General features: G+C 57.0%; 1 protein-coding gene across 4 annotated transcripts; it reads right to left on the reverse strand.

The window, feature by feature from the left end:
• Positions 1–7,800: 7,800 nt before the first annotated feature.
• MEIS3 (Meis homeobox 3) lies at positions 7,801–18,969 on the reverse strand. 4 transcript variants are annotated; one of them, XM_045772249.2, is made up of 13 exons: positions 18,817–18,969; positions 16,949–17,130; positions 16,601–16,760; positions 16,455–16,505; positions 15,419–15,469; positions 15,092–15,190; positions 12,836–12,947; positions 12,501–12,649; positions 11,617–11,693; positions 11,341–11,399; positions 11,150–11,233; positions 10,262–10,324; positions 7,801–8,238 (listed from the first exon to the last, which is right to left on the reverse strand). In XM_045772249.2, exons 1-12 carry the CDS (start codon positions 18,826–18,828, stop codon positions 10,275–10,277), a joined length of 1,086 nt encoding a protein of 361 aa, XP_045628205.1. In that variant the 5' UTR covers positions 18,829–18,969; the 3' UTR covers positions 7,801–8,238; positions 10,262–10,274. The 4 variants fall into 4 exon arrangements, with proteins under 4 accessions (XP_045628205.1, XP_045628204.1, XP_087727071.1 ...); XM_045772248.2 differs by having other exon boundaries at positions 15,092–15,241; XM_087870945.1 differs by having other exon boundaries at positions 15,092–15,340.
• Positions 18,970–25,800: the final 6,831 nt, after the last annotated feature.

Below are 25,800 nucleotides of genomic sequence, written 5' to 3' on the forward strand. Positions count from 1 at the left end.
TTCCCCAGAGCCTTCGTTCTCATATGGAAATCTTGGAAGGGCCTCGTGTTTTCCTCCAAGTCAGAGCGATGCACGGTTGTGCAGGGCAGGGATCGGGGTCTAAATCGGAGCCACGGTGGGGTTTTTACACAGGAAGGGGGTTCATATGGGGACGGGGGGCTGACGGCAGCCCGGGAGGCTGGAGCGTTGGCTCTGGGCCGGGCCCTCAGGCGTGACCCCCAAGACGACAGCACAGAACCCTCTGAGGCTGCCGCCGGGACCACAGGGTGCAAGGACGCCCGGCCCCAGCTGTGACCCTGGGGTGTCTTCTGCTGTCCCCCGTCTCTGGAGGGGGTCCTCCTGCTGGAACCTGCTCGGTGCCCACGGTCTCCAGCCTTTGCCGCCAGAGGGGATGGGGTCAGCTGGGCCCATCCAGCGTCCCCGCCATGAGCAACACGGGAGGAAACGGAGAAGGTGCAGAAACGCGGTGGATCGAAGAAGAATCCACCGCGATCCACCTTCGGGGACAGCCTCCAGCGCCTTGCCTTTCTCTGCGCATGCGTTTCCAGACACGTGCAAGCTGGTCGAGGTCCTATGGTGCCCTTGACCCATTCAGCAGTTCTTGGAGACAGACCCTAACAAAAACCAATAACAAAATGACAAAGAGTCTAGGACTTGAGCCAACAGAAGAGGAAATCCAAGTGGCCCAGAATATGCAACGATGTTTGGGCTTATGGCAATGAGGGGAAATAAAAATAATGTAAGTCACTACAGCCCGTACGGAAGGACAGGTGGGAGACTATCAAATGACCTATTCAAATGTCCCTTCCCTGGGACCAGTGATTCTCCCTCCAGAGATTTATCCTACACAGATCTGGGAATGACCCATGCGCAAGGATATGCACGCCAGCTTCAGTTGTGGGAGCAAAAGATTGGAAACAGCTTAAGTGTCTCTCCATACGGGCCTGGTTAAATAAATGTTCGGCCCACCCGTGTAACGGGCCACAGTACAGCCAGGCAAAACAATGAGCCGGCTCCGTATCAATATGGAAAGTTCTCCCAGAACAGTGCCTGGCACACAGTACTGAGTGTTTGCTACTATACCAAGATGTGTGCAATTTCCCTTTAAGTTGGACAGAAATGCATGTGGTTAAAAAGGAGGGGAAACGTGCCAAAGACTCCTCAGAAATGTGTGTGTGTGTGTGTAAGTGTAACATGTTACTTTTTTTCCCACGGAGTTATATTAGTTTTGGGATATATAATGTAGTGATTCCACCCTTCCAAATACATCACCGGTACTCATCACGAGAAGTGCGTGCCCTCATCCCCATCCCCCCGTACACAGTGGAATATCACGCAGCCATAAAAAGGAAGGAAATCTTGCCATCTGCAATGCCATGGATGGAGCTAGAGGGTATTTGCATATTCTGGGCCATTCGTACTTCCTCTTCTGTTGGCTCAAGTCCTAGACTCTGTCATTTTGTTATTGGTTTGTAGCAGCTCTTTATATATTCTGGATCGTAAGCATCATAGAGATTTCAAACATTTCAGTTTGCTGCTTGTCTTTTGGCTTTGTTTATGGTGACTTTACTCAACATTTTAAAATTTTTTGGTGATCAAAACTCTCTTCCATATGACCCCTGAAAATGCCTTCCCTGACCCAAGGCATTAAAAATAGAGAAATAAATGGTTCGTGGGAAAAACTAGCCTCAGAGCTCCTCCCACCCACTGTCCAGCCAAGTCTCCTAAGAACATTACAGCTGGTCAGGACTGTTCCTGCTTTTCCTCCCTTTTTCACATTAAAACATAAATTAACGTCCCGCTGGTAAGAAGCAGAGTTCTTTTTTTTTTTTTCAAAGATTTTATTTATTTATTTGACAGAGATAGAGACAGCCAGCGAGAGAGGGAACACAAGCAGGGGGAGTGGGAGAGGAAGAAACAGGCTCATAGTGGAGGAGCCTGATGTGGGGCTCGATCCCAGAACGCCGGGATCACGCGCTGAGCCGAAGGCAGACGCTTTAACCGCTGTGCCACCCAGGTGCCCCGAAGCAGAGTTCTTTTTATTTGTGTGTGTGTGCGTGCACACAGGTGGGGAGGTGCTAAAAATGGAAGCTCTCCAGTATCTGCCAAAAAGACTCAAGCATCCCCTGGGCTCAGACCCAATAAAACCTTTCTGGGGGTGAGTCTGAAGGAACCTGCCAGAAGAAGGGAGAAAACTCTTAATGCCCAGATACGGCCAGCAGGGCATTTGTCCTAATTGAGAATCCAGGGGTTAGAGCCCCGCCCTGAGCAGTCCCAGAAGTTCTCATCACCCGTCAGTCACCTGGGGAAATAGGTCTGCTCCAAAACGTGCACAGAAACTCCAGGGGGGCTGTAGCCTGGACATCCTCACAACCTCATGAAAGAAAGCTCCCGGACACCTCACTTCTCACCCATCAGATTGGCCCAAATTAAAAAGATGGATGATGCCCCCCACTGGCAAGGATGTGGGGAGAGGGGCACCCCCAGCCACCCGGAGGGGAATTCGTACAACTTCAATTTCACAGCATCTTTCAAGATGCAAAGTGTGTGCTCACAGTACTCAACAACCTTCTAGAACTTTCTCTTGAAGCACAGCTCATAAGCGCACGGCCTGATGAATTTCCCCAGAGCACGAACATGCCTGTGCCACCAGCGTGCACACGAAGCAGCAACCGTGGCCAGCCCAGGCCCCCGGGGCGACCAGCTCTTGGACCCCTCACACTATCGCCGAGCGTTGCCCGTTCTAGAACCTCGTAAGACTGTGCTCTCTCGTGTCTGGCTTCTTTTGCTAACATCCTGCTGCGTGGAGCTGTGTGGTTTATTCATTCTGTTGTAGGAATTCATCACACTTTGTTTAATCTGTTCTTTTGTTCACGGGCAGGTGGCCGGGTTCCAGCTACAATAATAATGCGGCTACCAACACACAGCCCGCGTGGCTTTGCCTGAACCCATCTGTGCCTTTCTGCGGGTCCGCGCCCGGGGGCGGCCGCTGGGTCAAGGGACACACACGGGTTCAGTGTTAGTAGATTCACTGCAATTGTCTTCCAAAGTCCTCTGATCAACATGCGCCCCCACCCGCCACGCGCCAGAGCTCCGACTAGCCATGCTCGTGATACTGTGATGTTTACTGCGACTGTGCCTGCATTTCCACGACAGCTGATGACATCGAATGTCTTTTCATGGGCTTATTAGCCATTAGTTTATTTACTTTTCGTAATTCATTCTGACTCTTATAAAAGAGCTGTCTTACTAATTTGGAAGAGTTCTTTATGTTATGTATATAGTTTACAGGGAGCCTGGCTGGCTCCGTCGCTGGAACATGTAGCTCTTGGTCTCGGGGTCGGGAGTTCGAGCCCCAGGTTGGGTGGAGAGTTTATTTAACAATAATTTTTTTCTTTTTTTCTTTTTTTTTAAAAAAGATTTTATTTATTTATTCGACAGAGAGAGAGACAGCCAGCGAGAGAGGGAACACAAGCAGGGGGAGTGGGAGAGGAAGAAGCAGGCTCATAGCAGAGGAGCCTGATGTGGGGCTCGATCCCATAACGCCGGGATCACGCCCTGAGCCGAAGGCAGATGCTTAACCGCTGTGCCACCCAGGCGCCCCTAACAATAATTTTTTTTAAAAAAATACACGATTTATATATTTCTATACTATATATGGTCCTTTATATAATATATACATATTTGTCATGTGTGTAGTGAATATTTCCCCCCAAGTCAATACGTGGTTTTTCAACGTCTTCTACCCTATGACCTCATCTTAACTGGGTCATCTGCCAAATAAGGTCACATTTACAGGTCCTGGAATTAGGACTTCAGTATATCTTTTTGGGGGACACAACCCAACTCATAACACCCGCCCCCCCATCCACCCTCTGCCTGGCAGCTTAGCGCAAAGCACAAACCCGACTCTGTCCTTTCTCTGCTCAAAATCCTTCCAAGACATCCCGCTGTAAAAAGGAGAGAAGCACCAAGACCTGCTACAACATGAAGGAACCTTGAAAACTCTGTGCTGAATGAAAGAAGCCAGACACAAAAGACCATAGAGTGGGGGTGCCTTTGGGCTCAGGCCCGGATCTCAGAGTCCTGAGATGGGGATCGCATTGGGATCTGCCCTCAGCGTGCAGTCAGCTTGGGACTCTCTCCCTCTACCCCTCCCCTCTCTCTAAAATAAATAAATCTTGAATAATAATAATCATAATAAAAGGCCATATATTGTAGGATTTCACGTCTATGAAATGCCCAGAGCAGGCAAATCCGTAGATCCAGAAAGTGGATTAGTGGCTGCCCAGGTTTGGGAGTTGGGGTGGCCAGGGAGTGGCCGTTAGGGGGTAGAAGCTTACTTTTTTGGGGTAATGAAAATGTTCTAGAGTTGATTATGGTGATGGCTGCACAACTCTGAGAATGGACTAGAGCCATCGAACTGCACGCAGGCTTTTTAAATGGGAGGGTTTTAAGGTGGTAAAATCCATCTCAATAAAGCGGTTGCGAACAAAACCGCCTTCCGTGGCTCCCAGCGCCCTCTGGAGGGAGCCCAGGCTCATTGCCTGCGCCACGTTCGCAGGCACCCGAGCGGGAATGACCCAGAGTCGTGCTGTCCTGGAAACAGCTCCCAAGAGCCTACACAGCCCCAAGCAGACAGACTCCGCCGTGGACTCATTCAAGGAGGCCCCCAGTTATAAAGAAGACCCCCTTTGCCACACCATCCCACCCAGGCTCAGGTAGCGACGCCCAGAGTCTCCTAATCGCAAACACACGAGCGGGACCGAGGCACGGCGTGACAGACGCAGCCGGGGACCCGGGTATTCGTCGGGGACACACACGCGCCACGCAGGGACAGGCTCAGCTGCGGACACGCTCCGCGCCGACGGCCCTCCCCCAGCCGCACACTCCCGAGCGCACCCGCCTCGCGCCCCGCAGGCCCCGCGGGGTCCCCACCTCCCCGGGCCTGACCCCGGGGCAGCCGCTGCTTCCTCACCCCAGGAAACGGGGACGTATTTTTAGTTACAATTAACCTCCCGCCCAACTTCCCTCCTCCCCGGTGGCACATCCAATTGGTTTAATTGGAGAGGATTCAGCGAGAGGCATTTCCAGTCGCCGAGCAGGTGGAGGAGCTCCCCTCCCCACTCGCCCGCGTCCCGGGTTCCCCCATCCCCCCCCGACAGGCAGCGCCCGCAGGAATGCCCCTGCCTCCCCTGCAGCCGACCTCAGGCCTCGGGCCCGCCCCGCCCCCTCCCCAGGGCTCCCCCCCACCTGCCCTCAAAGGAGCGCCGGGAAGTCCTTCCTGTTCTCTCTCCCTCCTCCGTCCCACTTCAGTCCTGCGGAGTTTGGCGGGGGATAAACACGAATCCGAGTCACCAAAATCATATCTAACACAGAGAATAGTTCATGTTAGGCCCTTTCAAAATCATACTCTTAGAATTATATTTTTTTAAACAAAAAGGCGCACGGGTTTCAGAGCTGCCAGGCTGCCTGTTTGAATGGAGACCCACACTCTCCAGCTGTGTGACCCTGGGTGGGCGCAATTTCACCTCTCTGGGCCTCGATTTCCTCATCTGGGAAATGGGGCAGCGATCGCACTTCCTTAGTGGTAAGGGTGTACGAGGTGGATAGATACGGAGGCCCTAGTACAGAGCCTGGCCCCCAGCACGCAGCAGGTAACTCCCACCCCCTCCCTGCTCACTGCTAACAACCTCTGATCACCTGGCAGTCTAAACCGCGTGCTCATTTGCTCGGCCCTCTGTGGGGGTCCCTCCACACTAGGACACCAGCTCCCGAAAACAGGGGTCTTCGCCTTGCTCACTTATGTGCCCGGAGAGCCGAGTGCGGTCCCCGGAGACACCTGTAGCTTCAGTGACTAGGGCTCGGCTGCCCCTCTACCCGCTGTCCCCGGGGCACCTGCGGCGCGGTGCTGGCAGGGCTGAGGGTCAAGCCAACTATGAAACAGGCGAATTAGTGACCGAGAGAATTGCAGGGAAGGGATGTTAGGAGGAAAAGGGCTGGGGCGATGAAGGAGCGGCAGGCAGTCGGATGGGGGTGATTTGGTTGCGCTGTTCCTGCACCTTTGCCAAGGTGACTCTGAGCGGGGGAAGGTGATCCAGGGCCACGGGAGCGGCCACGACGGAGGCGCGGAAGGGAGACTGAACTATTTTCCACTAACAAGGGTCCAAACCCAAGCAACTTACAGTTTGCGCTGAGCTCCACGGCGTCTTGGGAACAAACAGCAGGATTGGCAGACCCTGGAGCTGGCAGCAGCTGAGGCTCCAATGAGGAAGATTTGATCCATGTGCACCTTGTTGGAGAGGGTGAAGGCCGCCGTGGGTCACAGGCCTAACAGGGCCTCAGTTTCTGTGTTTGCATTATGAGGGTGCAGAGGCTGCTATATCTTAGGAGGTGCGTATGTGGGGTGGGGGGCGCCTGGGGGGCGCGGTTGGTGGAGCCTCGGACTCTTGATTTGGCTCAGAGTAGGACACCGGGTCGTCAGGTTGAGCACCCAAAACCCCGCGCAGGCTCTCTGCGGAGTCTACTTATACCTCTCCCGCTCCCTCTGCCCCGCCCCCTGCCCCGCCCCTAAGCCTCCCTGCCCCGCCCCTAACCCTCCTCACGCGCATGCTCTCTTTCTCTCTATAATAAAATCTTTTTTAAAAAAAACGAAGATGAGTATGTGAGTGAGTGGTGTTTAGAGGTGGGCTCTGAGGGTCTCATGCTTCCAAGCTCGGGTCTGCTCAGTACACGTGAGTATCACAGAGCTGGTAGGGAGCAAAGCAGGGATTTGAACCCCAGGCCGGTTGGGCTGGAATGTGGGTTCACGACCTCCCTGTTGTGCAGCCCGTTGGTCTGTTGGCCACACATGAGTGTTTCCAAGGACAGCCCTGGGTAAGTGGCGTTTGTGTCCCTTGGGACAGATGCAGAAAGTCATCTGCAAGCTACAGTGTGGGAGATAGATGCAAAAGTGGCCATTTTTCTTCATCCCTCCTCATGTCCCCATCTCTTGTGCTGTGAGTTTGCAGCCCCCATCCCCGCCCTGGAAGGGGTGGAGTCTCTGTCTCCTCCCTTGAATCTGGGCTGGCCTTGAATTTGTGGCCAAGAGAACGCAGCTGAGATAACCAGGTGTCAGACTTGAGCTGGGGCCTCAGGAGGCCCTGGGACCTTCTGTTCTTTCTTGGGATCTAACTGAGCCTCTGTGAATAAACCGGGGGGCCTGCTCGTCAATGTCACTCCTGTTCCCCCTGCTGCCGGCCAGCAGAGCCCCCTTGCTGACCCGTCTCTGACCACAGATACACAGCAGAGCCCTGTTGAAGTCACAAGAACTGCCCGGCGGAGCCTGGTATACCAACCCACAGAATAATGAGCTAAAAAATTGTTGGCACTTTGAACCACAAAGCTTTGGGGTGGTTTGTTACACAGCAGTAGCTAACTGATACAGAGTGCCTGAGGACCATGGGGATAAAGAGTATCAATTATTGGGGCGCCTGGGTAGCTCAGGTGGTTAAGCATCTGCCTTCGGCTCAGGTCATGATCCCGGGGTTCTGGGATGGAGCCCCGCATCGGGCTCCCTGCGGGGTTCTGGGATGGGGCCCCGCATCAGGCTCCCTGCTCAGCAGGGAGCCTGCTTCTCCCTCTGCCCCTCCCCGTGCTTGTGCTCACTCTCTGATTCTGACAAATAAATTCTTTAAAAAAGAGTACCAATTATTATTATAATTAGTAATTCGTGAACTTCAAATTGATGAGAATTCGAATCTCGAAAGAGACACAAGAACTCAGATCGGTGGCTTTTCGTTTTTAAGATTTTATCGTTAAAAAAAAAAAAAAGTAGAAGACGTCAGTGAAGGGAGGTAGCGGAGAGAAGGGGCCGGGAGTGGGATGGGAGGACGAGGGGACCTCTCCCAAATGTCGGATCCAGCTGACCCTCCTTCCCTGACCTCTCCAGCCCACCGCCAGTCCCGTCTCTGGCCTGGAGGTGGGGGACCCCCAGCCACCATCTTCTGAAGACCCGGGCCCAGGATCTCAGCTTGGGTTCCAGGCAGAGGTGAGGGCAGAAGCGGGGCGCAGGGCCGGGGGCCTTGTCTTTGTCCTTGAGAGACCCTTGAGCGGGCGCTCAGGCCCCCATGTCCCAGTGGGGTCCCAGGGAGGTAGGCATTGCGTTGGGGGCCTTAGGAGGTGGGGTCCTGAAGTCGGGGGCCAGGCGGGGACCAGAAACAGGTGTGAGCCTGGTGACCACAGTCCGGAGGCTGGGGTCTGTGGAGAGGGGAGAGAAGCCAAATCAGGAAGTGGGGACGGGTCTGACCCCACATCAGCCCCATAGTGAGAGGAACACGGAGGGAGGGAGGGAAGAATAGAAATAGAGGCGAAAGAGAGAAAGATGAAAAAGGAGACAAGACTGTTAAGACCAAGCAAGAGAAAAGAAGACAGGAGAGAGAGAGACTGAGAAACCCTTCCACCTCTTCTGGGTCCCGTGACACTCAGACCAGACTACACCTGTCCTCCGTTGGTCGGGGCAGAGCTGAGACCCCCACCAACCTGCCAGGCCCCAGACAAACATGTCCATCTCTCCTTTCCAGGCTCCATGCCTAAGCCCTCCTAGGTCTCCACTCCCATCTCCCAGCCTGTCTGCTGGCCCTGAGTTCATTACTCACTTACTTAGCCTGCTGGCGCCAGCCCAGCCCAGTCCTCCTTCGCCCTCATCGGTGTGTATGCAGTGGTGATGGGGGCGAAGGGGACTGTCTCATAGCCATGAGTTTGCTAAGTGCACTGGGCCTTTGCACGTGCTATTCCCTCTTATCCTGCCTCACTCTTTCCATTCTCCTGGTCTCATCTCCCAAGTCCCCTCTTCCAGGGAGTCTTCCCTGAACCCCACAGCTTGGGTCTGATGCCCACTCTGGGCTCCTCCAGTTCCTGGGTTCCCTCATCCCAGCCCTGCCCTCTTTGGGTCATCACTGTCTGAAGATGGGTCTGTCTCCCCCATTGGATGGTGAGCCTCCTCGTGAGGGCAGGGCTGGGCTCTCATGGTCACTGCTATGTCGCCAGCACCACCCAGCACAGGACCAGGCACAGAAATGCTCAAGGAATGTGCATTAAGTGAAAGAAGGAGTGAAGAGGTGCCAAATTAAACTTTCAGGACTTCATCTAGAGGGTACTAGAGAGCCACAGAAGAGTTTTAATCCAGAGAGAGCCAAGATCTGATTTGTGTTGTAGAAATTCCAGGCAGCCTCTCAACCCCAGGGCTTTTGCACATGCTATTCCCTCTGCTTTTCTGAGCTGAGTGAACCTGCACAAGGGAGCTCTTCTTTCTGAGCATCAATTTTCTCATGTGTAACATGAAAATAATGATGTCTCCCTCTTGGGGTTTTTAGGAAGACAAAGTGAGAAGACGCTCTAAAGTCTGAAGACCTGGGAGAGTAAAAGAATGTACCCTACTACCTTGCTCCCCACTTCTACCCAGGGGACTCCTATTCATCCTTCAATGCCCTATCCAGAAGTCACTTCCTCTATGAAGTCTTTCCTGATATCTCCGAGAGAGCCGATGTCTCTCTCCTCTGAGCAAGCTGTGTGTTACTGTTTCGGCTGTTGCTTTGGACTGTCCCTCCTTTCTGAGGTCCACTTCCTCAAAAGCCCAAATCTTCTCAAAGGCAGGACCCTACCTGAGGCTGCTCGGGATATGGAATGAGGGCTTAATACATGTTGGAGATGTGTGAATGGATAGGTGCACAGATGAATGGGTGGGTAGGTAGGTGGGTGAATGGCTGGGTAGGTAGGTGGGTGAATGGCTGGGTAGGTAGGTGGGTGAATGGCTGGGTAGGTAGGTGGGTGAATGGCTGGGTAGGTAGGTGGGTGAATGGACGGAGGTAGACATATGATGGGTGCATCAGTGTGGACACGGGTGGATGAGAGGGTTGATGGAGTTTCTGTATTTTGACAGGCGGCAGATGGACGCATGGATGGATCATGGGCAGGTAGGTAGGCGAGTGAGTGCGTGGTTAAGTGGGTGGATAGATGAATGGACAGTGAGTGGGTGTATGTCTGGATGGAGAGAGGGTAGACCAATGCTTGTTGGATGGATACATATATAGACGAATGAATGAGTGGATAGATGATGGGTGGGTAGATAAATCAGCTTCCCACTAAGCCTTGGAGAACCCCCAGTTCAGGGACCCACGCTGACCCTGCTCTAGATGGGCCCAATATTGGAATCTGGAGGTCTTACCAAGGTTTGAGAGCCGCACAACCCCCACCCCAGAACCCCTAGACATTGGACACTCACACTTGTCCTGAATCTATAGATAATGCCACTCTCCTTCTAAGTTCAAACTCATTCCCATCGACCCTGGAAGACAAAAGAGGAGGGTTGTGGATCGTCACCAGACATCTCCATATGGCCCTAAATCCCTCCCACCTGCTCCTTCCCCAGGGGATCCCTCTATCAGGACAGACTGAGTCATCATTTAAGGAAGTAGTAGTCCTGGGACTCCTGGGTGTCTCAGTCGATTGAGCCTCCGATTCTTGATTTCAGCTCAGGTCCTCATCTCATGGTGGTGAGACAGAGCCCCACGTTGCCTCTGCACTCAGCGCAGGCTCTGTTTGTCCTTCTTCCTCTGCTGCTCCACCCCTACCTCACCCCCACCTCGCTCGCTCGTGTGTGCGCACGCTCTCTCTCTCAAATAAAATAAATAAATAAAATCTTAAAAAAAAAAAAAAAAAGGTATTAGTCCTTTAAGGAAAAGTATAACCTTCCAATGGATCGGCAGAGCCTGGAAGACGCAAACTCAGCTAAGAAAAAGTGGGCACCAGGGGCGCCTGGGTAGCGCAGTCGTTAAGCGTCTGCCTTTGGCTCAGGGCGTGATCCCGGCGCGGGATCGAGTCCCACATCAGGCTCCTGGGCTGGGAGCCTGCTTCTTTCTCTCCCTCTCCCCTGCTGTGTTCCTTCTCTCGCTGGCTGTCTCTCTGTCACATAAATAAATAAAATCTTAAAAAAAAAAAAAAAAAGAAAAAGTGGGCACCAGGAAACCTGCAATTGTCTCTCCAGCTGCGCTGTTATGCAAATGAAGCACTGTATTATTCATGAACTTAATCCCAGAAGGTGGAGCATCTTCATTTAGAGGAGGGGCCTGGTGTGTTGAGGGCACGGCTTAGTTAAGGGGCGGGGACTTACCTGGAGGCCTGACAGTCATGTGTGGCTGAGCTTCCGTGTAGGCCCCCATGGGCTGGCCCTCTGGGCTGAAGGCTGCACTCTGCCCTGGGAGGGAGGTTGAGGGGTGCAGTCTGAGCCCCAGGATATGCGGGTCGCAGCTTTGATACTAGCCGGGGAACATTAGGCCCTCTCTCCCCACCTTCTCCCTGTACCTGTGCGGTTGGATTGATCGATCATTGGTTGCACGATGCGTCTCCGAGCGTTAATGAACCTGGGAGGGGGTTATGGAAACCGGAGAGGGTATAAAGAGGGAGTAGGAGAGAGGCAGAAATGAACACACGGAGACAGAGCTGGAAAGAGAGGATGGGGATAGGGGAGGGGGGAGAGGCTCCCAGGGGCTTCGGGGCCTCCTTCAGCACCGCGGACAGCACCCGGCCTCCCACCCCGGGCTGGCCCACGGACCCGCACAAGCCTCCTGGGTCACTCACCAGTTGTTGACTTGCAGGATGGTGAGCCCCGTGTCCTGCGCCAGTTGCTTCTTCTGCTCCTCCGAGGGGTATGGGTGCTGTGGCCACCAGCAAGAGTCACCCTGCCTGCCCAGCTGTCACCTGATCCCCAAGGCCTGGCCCCGTCAGGATGGTGAGCCCAGGCTGGGGCAGGGCCGGGAGAGCCAGCTCATCTGAGCTGTTCCGGGCTCCCCCAGGGCCCAGCGGAGGGAAGTAGAGCCAAGCTTCGGGCAATTATGACTGTGGGCGCCCCCGCCTCTTCCAGCAATTAGAAGCTAATTGGCCAGCTCTCATTAGGGAGACTGAAGCTCAGGGTGGGGGCTCCAACACCGGAAAGGAGGCAAAGCCCAGCACGGGTCTGTCTGAGCTCTGTCAGGGTCCCGGTGCATGTCTCTGGCTGTCCTGGTCTGCATCCCTCTGTGACTCAGTCTCTCCCTGACTTTCTTCCTGTCTATAATTGCCTGGCTCCCTCCACCAAGCAGCGTGCTGCCCTGGTTAGGGCCAAACTGCTTGCCTCTGCACCCATTTCTAGCTAGGAGACCTCTAGGCTCCTCACCTGCGAAATGGAGCTCCGCACAGCCCCATCCTCATCGGCTCTGTTTGGTGATGATTGCTGGGGAGGGCGGCGAATGGGTGGTGGGTTGGGCCCAGGACTGAGTGAGTTCAGAGCCCTAGCGGCACCTGGCACACAGCTAGCACTCACGATGCTCGCTCTTGTCAATTGCCCTCCCCTCGAGATTCGCCCTCAGTATCTCCCCCCTGCCTCAGTCTCCCATCTCTGGGTCTCTCTCGGGGCCTCAGTTTCTGTGCGGCCATCCTTCTTCTCTCTCCAGGCCCACCCTGCACCTGGGCCCTGGGGCTCTCACCGAGAGGTGCTGGAACAGCCAGGCTCTCATGATGTTGGTGGCCACCTTGGGGAAGATCCCCCTCTTCTTGTTCCGCCGCGGCTCCTGGTCCAGCTCCTCGTCCTCTCCCCCGGAACTGGGGGAGGCCACGCTTGTGTCTAGCCCATCTCCTGAGGGAGGACAGGCATGCTGTGCTTGTTGGCAGTGAGCAGGGGGACAGGAGGGACCCAGAACCCTCACCCAAGACACCGCTCCACACTCTGGTCATCTTTGCGTCTCTGGAAGTCCTACTTGCTGTCTAACTTCAATCCTCAGACCAACTCCCACATCTCCCCTCCACCTCCCAGGCTTCTTACCTTGGTCACTGGAGTTGTCCCCACTCTGGGAGGCTAGGCCCCCACTGGATGGACCCGGGGTCCCCAAATGTACAGACCCGCTGTCCTCATGGTCTCTAATCCATGTATTATTCTGGAAAACAAGAGCTGGAGATCAGTGCCACAGCTTGGGTGCTCTATAGCACAGTGGCTGAGACCATGGGCTCTGGAGCTGAGACACCTGAGTGTAAAGCCTGTCCTGGCCTCTTCTCAGGCTGTGTGACCTTGGGTGAGTTGCTTCACTTCTCTGTGCCTCCGTTTCCTCAACTGGAAAATGGAGGACAATGACTGTCCCCACCTCACAGAGCATGGAAAGGCCTCAGTGAATTAATTCACATAAAGACACATGGCAACCGCCCCATAAAGATAAGCTTATACAGATCCATGGACCTTAATCTGAAATCCTTGGGGACCAGCAGTGTTTCAGAATCGGAACTTTGCACATTTGAATTTTTTAAAATTTATTTTTAAAAGTAATCTCCAACTCCCGACCCCGAGATCAAGAGTCGTCCCTAGGACCCTTCACATTTACAGACGGTAAATCCGCACACACCCTGTGTATTTCATAACGCCCCCAGCAGGGTCTGGGGCTTAACCTCGTCATCAAACTCATTAACATTTCTGCAGCAAAATGGATGAATATTTAACTAAGTGGAATAAATAAAGGCTATAAATAGCCTCTCATTAGTTCAGGTCAGACTTTGCTGCTAAATGAGTTTGCACTAAACTTACAGAGGATAAAAAACAACTTTCCGTTTCAGAGATGGGGAGGGGGGTGTCTCTGAACTGCAGATCGGGGGAGTCCAGACTCTGCTTTCTTTCTCCAGACTCCGACACACTTCGAGGAACTGGACGATGCACTGGGCGGGCCCTCCGCACCGGCTCTGGGTTCTGGCAGGCTGACCCACCCGCACAGGTGGCATCAAGACCACTTTGTCATTCGGTTTAAGGTTCAGCTCAATTGGTGGGAGGCAGCCTGGGTGGGTTCAGCTGTTGTTGAACCGCAGGGTACCCCACCTGCCCTATTGATTGCCCTCCATCCTGCCCACTGTTTCTAAGCGCCCCCCCCCCATGGCCCACTGCGGGTGCGTCATCTGTGTCCTGGGGGGGCCGGGCTGGATGCCACTGCTCAGAGACGGTTTCTCCAGGTGTGGTATGTCTGTGTGGAATTGTGTGTTTGAGCGCACGGTGAACGGGCGTGCAAATGCGGAATCATCAGTCCGAGGCTTTGGAGCTCGGCTGCAACGGCCGCTCCTGGCTCCCCCAGCGCTGGGACTGATGGGACGCTGTGGCTGAGTGTCCACGGCTGTCTTGAGACTGCTGTGTGGCGCGTGTCAGTGTGCTCACGCCTGTGTCCCTCTCTGAGATGGCCCCGTGGCTGTGCGTGACCATCACGGGGCCACAGTGTTCTAAGTTTGCGTCCGTTGTTCGAGGGATGGCGCCTTCTTTGTGGGGCAGTGTGTGTGGCGATCACACAGGCGGCAGCGCGACCGCACGAGGCTGGATGATTGCCACGGGCTTGTACCGGAAGCTGCGTGAAAATGCGGAATACGGCCGTGCCTCCGAGTGGGGCTCTTGCTGCGCATGTGCAGACTGGGTTGAGGGGCGGGGGGTCCTCGAGGCCCGTCTGTCCGTCTGTGCGCAGCCTGCCCGAGTCCGTGTCGGGGGTACTGCCCTGTGCCTGTATCTGGGGGCAGGTGTGACCACCTTGTGGGGGGTGGCCCGGGGCCGGCTCTGCGCCGCTGTTATGGGAGTCCGTCTGCCCCTGGGGCTGGGGGCTGGGGGCTGCAGTGCGGCACGGGCTGTGTGCCATGCGGCGGTCCCGCTGTCACGTGGTGGGGGCGGCACGTGTCTGCGTGTGCGCGGGCCCTGTGCTCGGGCAGCTCTGGGTCTTAGTGCGGCGGTGTCCGAGTCTGTGTGGCAGGATCTGGGGCCGTCTGGCTCCCTCTCCATCGGTGTGGCCCTTTCATGGCTGGGCAGGCTCTAGAAGGGCGGGTCTCGGCCAGGAAGTGCGACGTATGACACTGCTCCGCGGCCGGATGCGTGTGTTTGAGTGGGCGGTACATGCTCGCACCTCGCTGCGAGTGGGAACGGCTGTAACTGAGTTTGCGCGGCTGTGTCTGAGGCTGTGTGGGTGTAGCTGAGGCTACGTGTGTGTGTGTGCGCGCGCGTAGCCCCGCGGTGCCTGCTCACGGCTTTGGTTGCGGGGTGATGCCTGGTGCACCATCCCTGGCCCACCTGATCCGGGAGGCTGGGGCAGGAGGCCGGGTAGTCCTCGAGGTCCTCCCTGCAGCCGCCATCCCGATCCTCGATGACCAGGTCGATGGGCATCTTTCCCTTGAGGCAGGTGATGTAGCGGTGACAGAAGTTGTCGCACAGGTCGTGGACCTGAGGGGGCACCGGGGTACTGGGGGGGCCACCCGGGGGCCAGGGCGGGGTGTACAGGGATGGGGGCAGCATTCTGCTCCAAGTCCAGTGGGCAGAGGCCTGAAGGAGGGGTGGCAGGGGTGAGAAGGGAAGGGATGGGGGCAGGCGAGGGTGTGAGGGCAAGTGAGAAGCACTCACCTTCTCCAGCTCCAGCAGGTGGAAACGGAGCACCTGAATGGCCTGTATCATCTGAAAACGGAGACAGGAAGAGACAGAGGACGGGCGAGAGGGAGGGAAAGAAAGAAAGAGAAAGAAGAGGGAGAAGGACAAGAGGAGAAGGAGGAAGAGGAGGAAGGAGGAGAAAGGAGAGAAAAGGAGAGAGAGAGGAACAGAAAGAGTGAGAATGACAAAGACAGAGGACAGAGAGGCAGAGAGGGACAGAACCCCAGGGGCAGAGAGCAATAGGGGACAGAGACAGAGACCCAGAATTAAAGGAAGATGAAATGTCAGAGAGTCAGAGACAGAGAAAGAGAAGCAAGAGGTGGAAGAGACGGGAAATGATCCATTGCAAGAAGAGTGAATGACGGTCTGCTATCATCAAAATACCCCATCCTTTGCCTGCTTGCCCGGGGGTTCCATTTCCCACCCTCTGACTGTAAACTACATTTCCCAGAGTCCTTTGCCAAAGGCTTCAGCCAATAGGAAGCCCTGGCGGGAGCTGGAAAGCCAAAGTAAGGGAGAAGCCAGGGTATTTGTCCTTCCCTCTCCCTCTCCTCTCGCCTTTGCCCTTTGCAGCTGAGTCCCTGCATGCATCTTGGCGTGGGCTCTGTTGTCCCGGCTGCTAGAACAGCTAACGTCTATTGAGTCGTCCCTGCTCTGTGCGAGGCACTGTTCTAAGCGCTTGACTCTTGTTAGCTCATTATATCCTCACAACAGCCCTACGAGGTAGGAATTGCTACTAGCTACAGATGAGGAAACTGAGGCACAGGGAGATGCAGCTACTTGCCCTGATGCACAGAACTAGTGAGTGGCAGAGCTCGGATTTGAACTCAGGCCATCAGTCCCCGTTCTCAAACTCTAGGCTATACTTATCGCAAATGGGCAACAATTGTCACTGTTTGAGAAAGTAGGTCAGGTGATCTCCTGTCTGCTCCCATAACCGACCCCAAGGCTATGGAGGGTGGGACAGGAGACCCTGGTGGAGGAAGGAGCACTGGGGAGGGTGCGGTCTCACCAGATTGTCCAGCTCCGGGTTGGAGGAGAAGAGGGGCCTCTCGGAGCGGACCTGGGAGGAAGAGAGAGACCAGGGAAGGCGCGTCCTGTCTCCTGCCCACCCCTCCTTGCTGGCTCTCTTGGCACACAGCAGATGGGGGTGCCTACCTGCTTGGCAAAGGCGGCGATGTCCTCGTTGAAGGAATCAGAGGAGCATACGTCACCACCTGGAGGTGTGCCCAGCCCAGCCCCAGCCCCATCCCGGGGCGAGCACGTGGCCAATTCACATTTCTCAAAGACCAGGGCCAGCAGCGGGAAGAGCGGGTGTCTGGGGGAAGCAGGAGAGAAGGTTCATGAGGGAAGGCAGGGGACATGTGGAGTATGGAGCACCAGGGAGAGGACAGAAGACCCCAGGGAAGAGACAGAGAGACCAAGACAGAGCAAGAGCGTCAGAGAGACAGAGAAAGGGGCCCAATCCCAAGACCCCACGGAGCCCTCAGTCCTGTCCCCACTCACCCGTAGATCTCATCCTTCTCCCTCCTCAGGCCATCACTGTCCAAGACCGGGGGCTGGGGTTGGGGAGGCCGGTGGGGGCCATAGGGCCCGGGGGCTCTTGGTGCCGAGGGCACTGCCTCCGAGAAGCTAGCCAGGGCTGCGGTGCTGTCCACGATGCCTGGGTAGTGGGGCAGCTCATCGTACTGGGGGGAGGCAAGAGGGGGAGAGCCCCAGGGAGGCATCAGGAAACCTCCCTACCCTGGCACCCAGGAGATGCCCCTCCCTGCCCCCCAGACCCAGCCCTTTCATTCCCTGTGTCTGAGCCCTGCCACCTTAGACCACGGACATCCCATGGAGCTATCTGGGTGGGTCTGAGGGCACCTGTCCCATGGTCTTCTCCTATACCCCGGGCCTGTGAAAAATGTTCCACCAGAGAGGGAGGGTCCAGAGAAGAGAGACTGACCCAGGTCTCAGGTCTGAGGGTCAGAGTGGGGGTCAGGGATCAGCTGATGGTAATTCCCAGCTCCTCCCAGAGCGAGGGGGGGGGAGAGCCCTGGAGAGATTCACAGAGACTAGGAGCGAGATACAAGAGAGAGACAGAGGGTAGGAGACAGCGGGATGGAGGAGAGAAGATACAGGAGAGAGAGAGAGCGAGAGGGAGAGAAATGCTCACTCATGGACACTTCCCATAAAAACAGCACATCATTTAGGCATAAACGTATGTCTACACTGCCCCCCCTTCAATTTCATCCCACAGTTGTCAAATAAGCACATCCTTCTCAACAACTTGTCACACCCCACTCACCATGTGAATCCACCCCCTAGACGCGTGCGCACACGCACACGGCCAAACACCAGACACAGCAAGGAAGGAATGAGTGGGTGAATGAATGAATGAATGAGGCATTTAGCGCATGCGTGAATGAATGAACGAACAAACGAGGCATTTGGCACAGCGCCTGGCACACATTCCATAAACACTTGTTGAACCAAAGTGTAACCCCGCACGCCCCACTTGTGTGATCACCAAAGCGAACCGCTGTCATCACAAAAGCACGCACACTGGGGAGGCTCGAGGGGCCTTAAGCCACCCAGGCCAAACCCTTTCCTTGGGCTGGAGGAAAAGAGGCTCAAAGAAGCAGAGAGGCTCCAACTGAAGGATGCAGGCGTTCCCGCCGTGAGTTGCTGGCCCCAGCCCCTGGCGGGTGTGCGCGGAGGGCTCTATGTGTGTCTGTCCCTCTCTCCGTCTCTTTCTCTTCCTCCTCTCCGAACTTCTCCTGAGCCCCGAAGTTGAATCCAACGGTTCCCTGCCGTTCCTCGCACATTCTAAGATGTGCAGTGGGGTCCTCACAGTCTGCCAGGTTCCCACCCCCCCTCCACCCCCAAAGGGGCATACTCACCTCCTCGCCTGATCTCTGATCTCCCCATCCCCAGGACCATAGAAGACAGAATCCCTCGGCCCAGCCTGGTGAGACCCCCCCCCCCCAGTACTGTCCCCACCCCTAACCCTCAGGAGGACTTAGAACAAAAGTGGACAGGGGAGGAGGGCTGGGGGGAACAGGAGAGGAAGGAGCGGGTAGGAGAAAGGACCTGAGATGCAGCAGGAGACCCACGGGTGGAGAGAGGGGGAGGCCCGGAGGTAGAGAGAGGAGGAGATCCAGGGGCAGAGACAGGGGAGATCCGGGGCAGAGCGAGGAGATCCACGGATGGAGAGAGGGGGAGACCCGGAGCAGAGACGGGAGAGACCGGGGGCAGAGAGGGGAGGCGGAGAAAGAGATGGAGGAGAGGGCGGGACGGGCTGACGGGGGCCAGAGCGCCGGAGCAGGGGGCGACAGAGGGACGGGGTGCGCGGCCGGGCTGGGGCACGGGGCGCCCGCCCGCAGACCTACCCTCCGGGCCATGGGCTGATGCCGGCGGCAGATCCCGGGTCCCTCCAGGGCCTGGGCGGCGCGGCAGGCGCAGCCCGGGGCAGCGGCCCCCGACGGGCCGCGGTGCAGACGCCAGGGGGTGGGGCAGGAGACCGGGGGCCCGGCCCCCCCACCCCCGCCGCCGTCAGTGGCCGGCGCCGGGCAGCGCGGAGGCTGCGCGCATGGACCCCCGGCGCCCTCCCCCCGCGGGGGTCAGGGCGAGGGGCTCATGACGGCGGGGGCAGGGGTGAGCGGGGGAGCGGGCCCCCGGTCCTTTCACCACCACCCCCCCCCCCGGGGTCCCAGGAGGATCGGAGCCGCCCGAGGCCAACGGACCGGGAGACTGGGGAGACCGGGGAAGACTGGGGGGGGGGCGCGGGCGGGGGGGCACGGGGCGCGGGCGGCGGGGGGTTCCCCGCGCGGGGTCCCGGCGGCGGCGGGCGGGAGGGCTGCCGGCGGCTGGGTGGCTCGGTGTCTCCCCGCCTCCCGGTCTCTCCCGGTCTCTCCCTCTCTCTGTGGTCACATCCGGAAGTTCCACATCGAGATGCTTAACCCGCTGTCCGCCGGTGGCTGGGCCGCGGGCGGGGCGGGCGGGGCAGGCGGGGTGGCCGGCCCCTCCCCTCCCCCCCCCCCGCCCCCGCGCCGCCCTTTGTGTTGGGGTCTCCCCGGGTCCCCACCCCGGCCGCCTCTGTCCGCGCCGCCCTCTCCCCGCACCCGGCCCGGGCCTCCTCCTTCTCCCGCCCAGCGGCCGCCACAGGTCTCTGTCCGCCCGCCCGGCCCCCGCTCCCTTTCTCTCCACGTCTGTCCCTCTTTGTCTCTCTGTCTCTTTGTCTCTCTCTCTGTCTCTGTCTGTCTGTCTCTAGGAGACAGACGAGCAGACAGAGGAGAGAACTGGAGGCTGGAAGTAACCAAACCCCAGATTTTAGTTTCTGTTCTTGCTCTGGGCCCCCTAACTTCCCTCCCCTGGGAGCCGAGGATGCTCGTGTGCCTGTGTCCGAAGCCATCTCTGTGTGTGTGTGTGTGTGTGTGTGTGTGTGTGTGTGTGTGTGTGTGTGTCTGGTTGTGGGGCGATGCCTGGGGATGTGCGTGTGTTTGCAGGGTTGTTGCCGTCTCTGAATATGGTGAGTATTGGGGGGATATATCCGCCTGAGTTTGTACCCACAGAATCCGGGCCTCAGGGGTCAGAGTGTCAGCCCATGCGTCGTGTGTGTGTGCGTGTGTGTGTGTGTGTGTGTGCGCACATGCACGGGGGTAGTTGCACAGGTGTGCAGGCCTGGAGGTGTCCCTCTGTCCCTCTGCCCAGTGCTGACCCTGGCCTTTCCCAAGGGTCTCCCTGCCCTCAGTTTGGGCAGTTTGTGGACTCTGCAAAGTTGAGGATAAATCACGTGCCTGCTCGCCTGTCTGGCGGAGAGCAGGTCCACAGTTTTTATCTGGTTCCTGGAGGATCCGGGACCCAGACAGCCTTTGCAACTAGTGTTCTAATGACACGCAGGAAGTTTCTGCAACAAAAATTAATGTTGAGCTCCGACTGTGTGTGGGGCGGTATCCTGGAAGCCAAGCAGGGAGAAAAGAGTAACTTCCTGGCCTCCTGGCGCTCCTGTTCTCCTGGGGAGGGTTGGGGAGAGAGCAGACCAGTAAGTAAATGTGTAAGTGTAAAGTAAGGCCTGGAGGTGACGAGTGCTCTGAAGCGAAGCAGAACAAGGACAGAGGAGATGACAGAAGCTGGACAGGGAAGGCCCTCAGCGGAGGGGACATCTGAGCAAAGACCTGAAGAAGGTGAGGGAGGGAGCCAAGATCACTGGGAGCAGAGGAACCGCAGGTGCAAAGGCCCTGGGGCAGGAATGTGCCTGGTGTGTTGGAGGAACAGCGCCAGGAGAGGGCAGGTAGGAGGAGAGAGAGAGACAGCTGGGATTCATCCTCTCACTGGCTTTTTCTACATTAGGGGTCTTTATCCTCTGGTGTCCTCAGATTCCTGAGGGGATGTGCAAATGCGTGTCAGAGGCCCGTGAACTCTCTGGAATTGCAAATGGTGGGCTTGGTGCCTGTGTGCTCCTTTCCCAGGGAAATGGCCCCTTGTTTTCATTCTGTTGTCATAAAGGGATACTGGACCCCCAAAAGTTACCCAACCATCACTCCTGAGAGACTGCGCCAAAGAGAAACGAGACAGGGATCCAGACGGAAGGAGGGCAGGGGCAGAGATCCAGAAAGAGGGGGACAGAGATGTGGGGCAGAGATCGGGTGGCTGGGACAGAGACCCAAAAAGAAAGGGACAGAGACCCAGAGAGAGGGGGCCACTGAGAGAGGGGCGGAGGCAGTGCGCCCACCCCTGCTGGGCTCGCTAAGGATATTTTTATGACCCTCATAAACAGCTCTGCTCTGCGGCAGTCTGCTTCTCCAACCTCCCATCCTGTGGAAGCTGAACAAAACCACCCAGGGCAGGGCTGAGCCAGCTGGAGCTAAAGCAGGATGGACTGGGGCTAGGACAGCAGCAGCACTTCCCGTGGGAGAGCGCTAGCGAGCCAGCAGAGGGCTGTGAGGAGGGCAAGGACAGGACGATGGCCCTGGTCCCTCTCCCTCCTGGGAAGGTCCCCTCCACTCCCACCAGGGCTCAGCTTCATCCCAGAACCCTCCCACCTCTGTCTCTCTGGCTCTGTCACTCTCTCCCACGCCCTCACTCTGTTTCACTCAGGACCTCTGACCCTGTCTCTCTCTCTCTGTCCCTGACTTGTCCTCGGAACCCCCGAGGCACACCAACCACCAGCCCTCCACCCTGGCCACCTCTGGGTGTCTTCCAGGACCCTGGTGTCCAGACCCACCTTGGCCCCTCCTCTCTCTCAGCCTGTCTCCCCATGGGCTAGATGGGCGATGGGCTTGGGGGGCAGGAGAAGGGGAAATGGTTAAAGCGTAGAGTCCCAGGACCCTGGGGGCCTTGGCTGAGTCTGGGGGCCCCTGTGCCCGAGGACACTGCCCCTGAGACTCTCAAAGCAGCTGTCCCTTGGGCGACGCTGGCCCTTTAAGGAAGGCGGAAGGGAAGGGGGCCGGGAGAGCCCTTAATCACTGCCATACACCCCGCCCCCCAGATAGGGGTTTTGGAGCAGAAAATTAATTTAAATCACTTTTTAATTAAAGATGCAAAGCTCTTCTGTCTGGCCCCCCCAACAGCCTTCAGCTGAGGCTTAGGGTGGGAGGGCCAGGGGTGTGGGCCTCCAGGCTCGCCTTACATCTTGGGGGGTATGCTGAGGTCCCCGTCCCAAGCTGACTCTGAAAACCAAAAGTGTGGCCTGATGTGACAGTCCCAGCGGAGTGTGCGTGGACAGATGGAGAGAGGGGACCATGTGTTCACTGGGGTGGGGCGTCCCAGGGAGGCCAGTGAGGGGCTGTGACTGGGAGCCAGGCAAAAACAGAGCTGGAAAGAGACGGGAAGGGGGGGTGCAGACTGAGTTACAGACGGGGGGGGGGGGAGAGGGCGGAAGGAGAGCGAGGGAGACAGAGACAAGAGTCGTCTTTGCCATTGCTCTGAGCTCAGACGACGCTCCAGCACCCCCCAAACAAGGAGGAGGGCCTCTGACTCTTGGGCATAAATCTTTTTAATTAAAGAGAGGAGCGAGATGTGGGCAAGGGGAAAATAGGAGTGTCTGGAAAACTGATGGAGGGAGGGGAAGGGAGGAGGTCTGCAATTTGCTCACTGCCCCGCCCCCAGCCTGTCTGTCTGTCTGTATCACACACGTGCACGCGCACACGCGCGCACCCCAGTCTCCCATCTCTCTCTCCGACCTCAGGCCTCCTCTGTCAAGCTGCCTCCCTTACGTGGTCCTTGCACCCTCCGGACCCTTGTGTCCCAGGGGAGGGAGCAAGTGGGGTCCAGGCCTGGAACCCGGCAGGCGGGTGGGGGGGGGGCACGCTTGCTGACCCTGGTGCGCCTGGTGTGGCCGCGTCTCTGAGGCTGGTGTTTGAACCAGGTCCCCTCAACACAGGTTCCCCCCACTTGACCGCCAACCTCTCGGTGGCCGGGGAGGACCCTCTCCCTCAGCTCAGTCCTCTCTGGGGCTTTGCCCCCCAGGTGCCTGTGATCCCCAGGGACCCCCAGCCATCCCCACGATCAGCTCTCAATGGATGGAGTGAGCAAGGAGCTGCTCAGGGACCCCTGTCTTCTGTCATGGTCCTACACGCTCTCTGCCTCAGTTTCCCCTCTGTCAACAGCTCGGCGTTTGTCTCTCCATCTCTCTCCCTCCTTCCTCATCCTAGACTCTCGGCAAGGATCTGTACCTTCGCTCAGGGGTGGGGAGGAAGGGGTTCTAAAAGAGGGTTCTCTGTGTCTCTGTTTCCGTCTTGGGTGTGTGTCCATCGGTCTCAACTGTCTCTCCCTCCATCTTTTTATCTGTCTCTGTATCTCCTCTCCTCTGGATGGTCTGTCTCCCCCTCCCCCTAGCTCATCTGTGTCTCTGGGGACTGCTGTCTGTCGGTCTTTGTGTCTCCTTTTCCTCTCCTTCTGCACCCCCACCCCATGGCCCTGGGTTTCTGTCTTCCTGTGTCTCCCCCTCACCCCCCACCCCCTGCCCAGGCCCTACACAGATGCATGGCCCAAATCCCCAGTGCCTCCCCTGCCTGGCTCCAGGAGAGGGAAACATTTGTCTTGGCGGGGGTAGCCCCCCCTCCCCGCGCCCACCCCTCCGCCTGCCTCCCGAGCCCATCCATCACTGGAGCTGGCGACTAGGGCGGCTCATTTGTCACTGCCGCCTGCCGCCTCACCAAGCAATCATACCATTAGCCATGGCTCGGCAGAGGCCACCGGGAGGACTGGCCTGACCCGGGCGGGGGAGGGGCGCTGGCCACAACTCCCAACCCCGACCCCTCTCCTCCTCCTCTCCCCCTGCTCTTCCCCTCCCCCTCCCTCTTCACCTCCTCCCCCCTCCTCCTCTCCCTCTCTGTCCCTCTCTCCCTCTCATACCACATGCCTCCCTATCTTGAGTGGGTCTGTCTGTCTGTCCGTTTGTCTGTCTCTTGTGTCTCTCTAGTTTCCTTTCTATCTCTGGCTCTCTTTGGATGAGCTCTCTGTCTCTCATCCTCACTCTCCCCCATCTCTGTCTCTGCATCTCCCCGAGTCTCCCTTGCCCCCACCTGGCCCTGCTCCATCCCCCTCTGTCTGCCCTCTGGTCCTCGGCTCTCTGGCACCCCACGCCCTTAAGCGGCTGGAGGATGGCTTTGACACCTGGCACATCTCGCCCATCTCTCCCTCTCTCTCCCATCGGCCTCAGCGCCGCATTTTAAAGTCTCCAGGTTCTCCCCTCCCCGTCTAATTTTCTGTCTCCTTCGCTCTTTGTGTCTGCTTTGTTCAGTGCCCCCTCCTTTCTTCTGTTCCTCTTCCCCTCCAGCCCTGTGGTCCCTCCTCTCCTGACCCCAACTGCCCCTTTCAATCCATCATCCTTGACATTTCCTTCTCTCCACCTCCGGGGGAGAAAATTGCAGGCAGAAGGCAGGGGAGCAGGGAGGCCAATTATTGGGGGGGGGGGCAGGAGAGCCAGGGCCTGGGGAGACACTGAGACCTGGGAAGCCCACCCCTTTCCTCCCCCAGCCTTGAGAGCCAGGAAGGTCTCCCTGACTTCCATCCTCAGGGGGACAGCAGGACGCCCAGGAGCCAGTCCTTCCTTGTCCCCTGGAGGGACAGCTGGGCCTCCCTTCTTGGTGCTCATGCATTTTCCCAATGGACGAGGGAGAGGGTAGGGCCATGTGGGCTGTGGGTGCCCCACTCATGCCCCTGTACCCAACAGCAGCTCCCACACTGGCACCAGCACCCCCTAATGGATGCACTTTCTGGCCAAGGCAGGGAGTTAGCAGCCTGGAGTTACCCTGAGGCTGGGCACCCCAAAGAGGATTCTGCACCATCCCTGAGAGGTCCCAGCAGGGTTGAGACCCTGTTGCCCACAGGGGGTGACCTGCTGATCAACACATCCTCAATGCTTTCCTTCCCTCCAGGGTCTCCTGGAATCACCTCGCAAGTAAGCCACTTGCCTCCCATCCTTGCCTTGGGCCGGCTTCCGTGGAGCCCAGCCTCAGACGGTGGCCAGACAGGGACACGGCAGATAGGCACAGAGAGTGGGCAAGGGGAGGAGAGACCCCCGTGAATCCTATCTGTCCACGTGGCTAGGCTATGGTGCTGCCCAGCTGAGATGTTGCTCGGGAAGGTGTTTTTCAGATGAGATTAATATTTAAATCAGCTGACTCTAAGAAAAGCCAATAATCCTCCATAATGTGGGTGGGCCTCGTCCAATCAGTTGAAGGCCTTTAGCGAAAAAGACTGAAGTACCCTGACAAAGAGGGAAATCAACTTCCAGACTGCCTTCCAGCTTGAGCTGCAATGTCACCGCTTCCCTGGGTCTCCAGCCTGCTGGGCTGCCCCACAACTTTGAACTCGCCAGCCTTCACAATCGCATGAGCCAATTCTTTAAAATAAATCGATCGATCCATCTATCCGTCCTATTGGTTCCATTTCTCTGGAGAAGCCTCGCTAATATACCTCCCAAGCCTACGATGCTGTGAGCACATGAGACACGGCAAAGAAAAACGAAAAAGAACATGAGAGTTCAAGGCGTGGCACCCAGTGGTTAACGAATGGGTAAACATGGGGTATATTCGTGCAATGGAATATTATTTATCCATAAAAAGGACTGAAGTACGGACCCGCTACTACCACGTGGATGGATGTTGAAAACACTGTGCTAAATGAAAGCAGCTGGACACAACAGGCCACGTACTGTGGGATTCCGTGCATACGAAATGTCCAGAAGAGGCAAATCCATAGACGCCGGAGGTTGATTAGTTGTTGCCAGGGCTGGGGGAGGGGAAAGGGGGAGTGACTGCTAATGGGTATGGGGTCTCCTTCTGGGGCGATGGAAAAGTTCTGGAACCAGATAGTGCTGATGGCTAGACAGCATCGTGGATGCCACTGAATTACGCACTTGAAAATGG

This window comes from Ursus americanus, chromosome 21 (assembly GCF_024610735.1).
Source record: "Ursus americanus isolate L20-20 chromosome 21, mUrsAme1.1.p, whole genome shotgun sequence".
NCBI lineage: Eukaryota > Metazoa > Chordata > Mammalia > Carnivora > Ursidae > Ursus > Ursus americanus.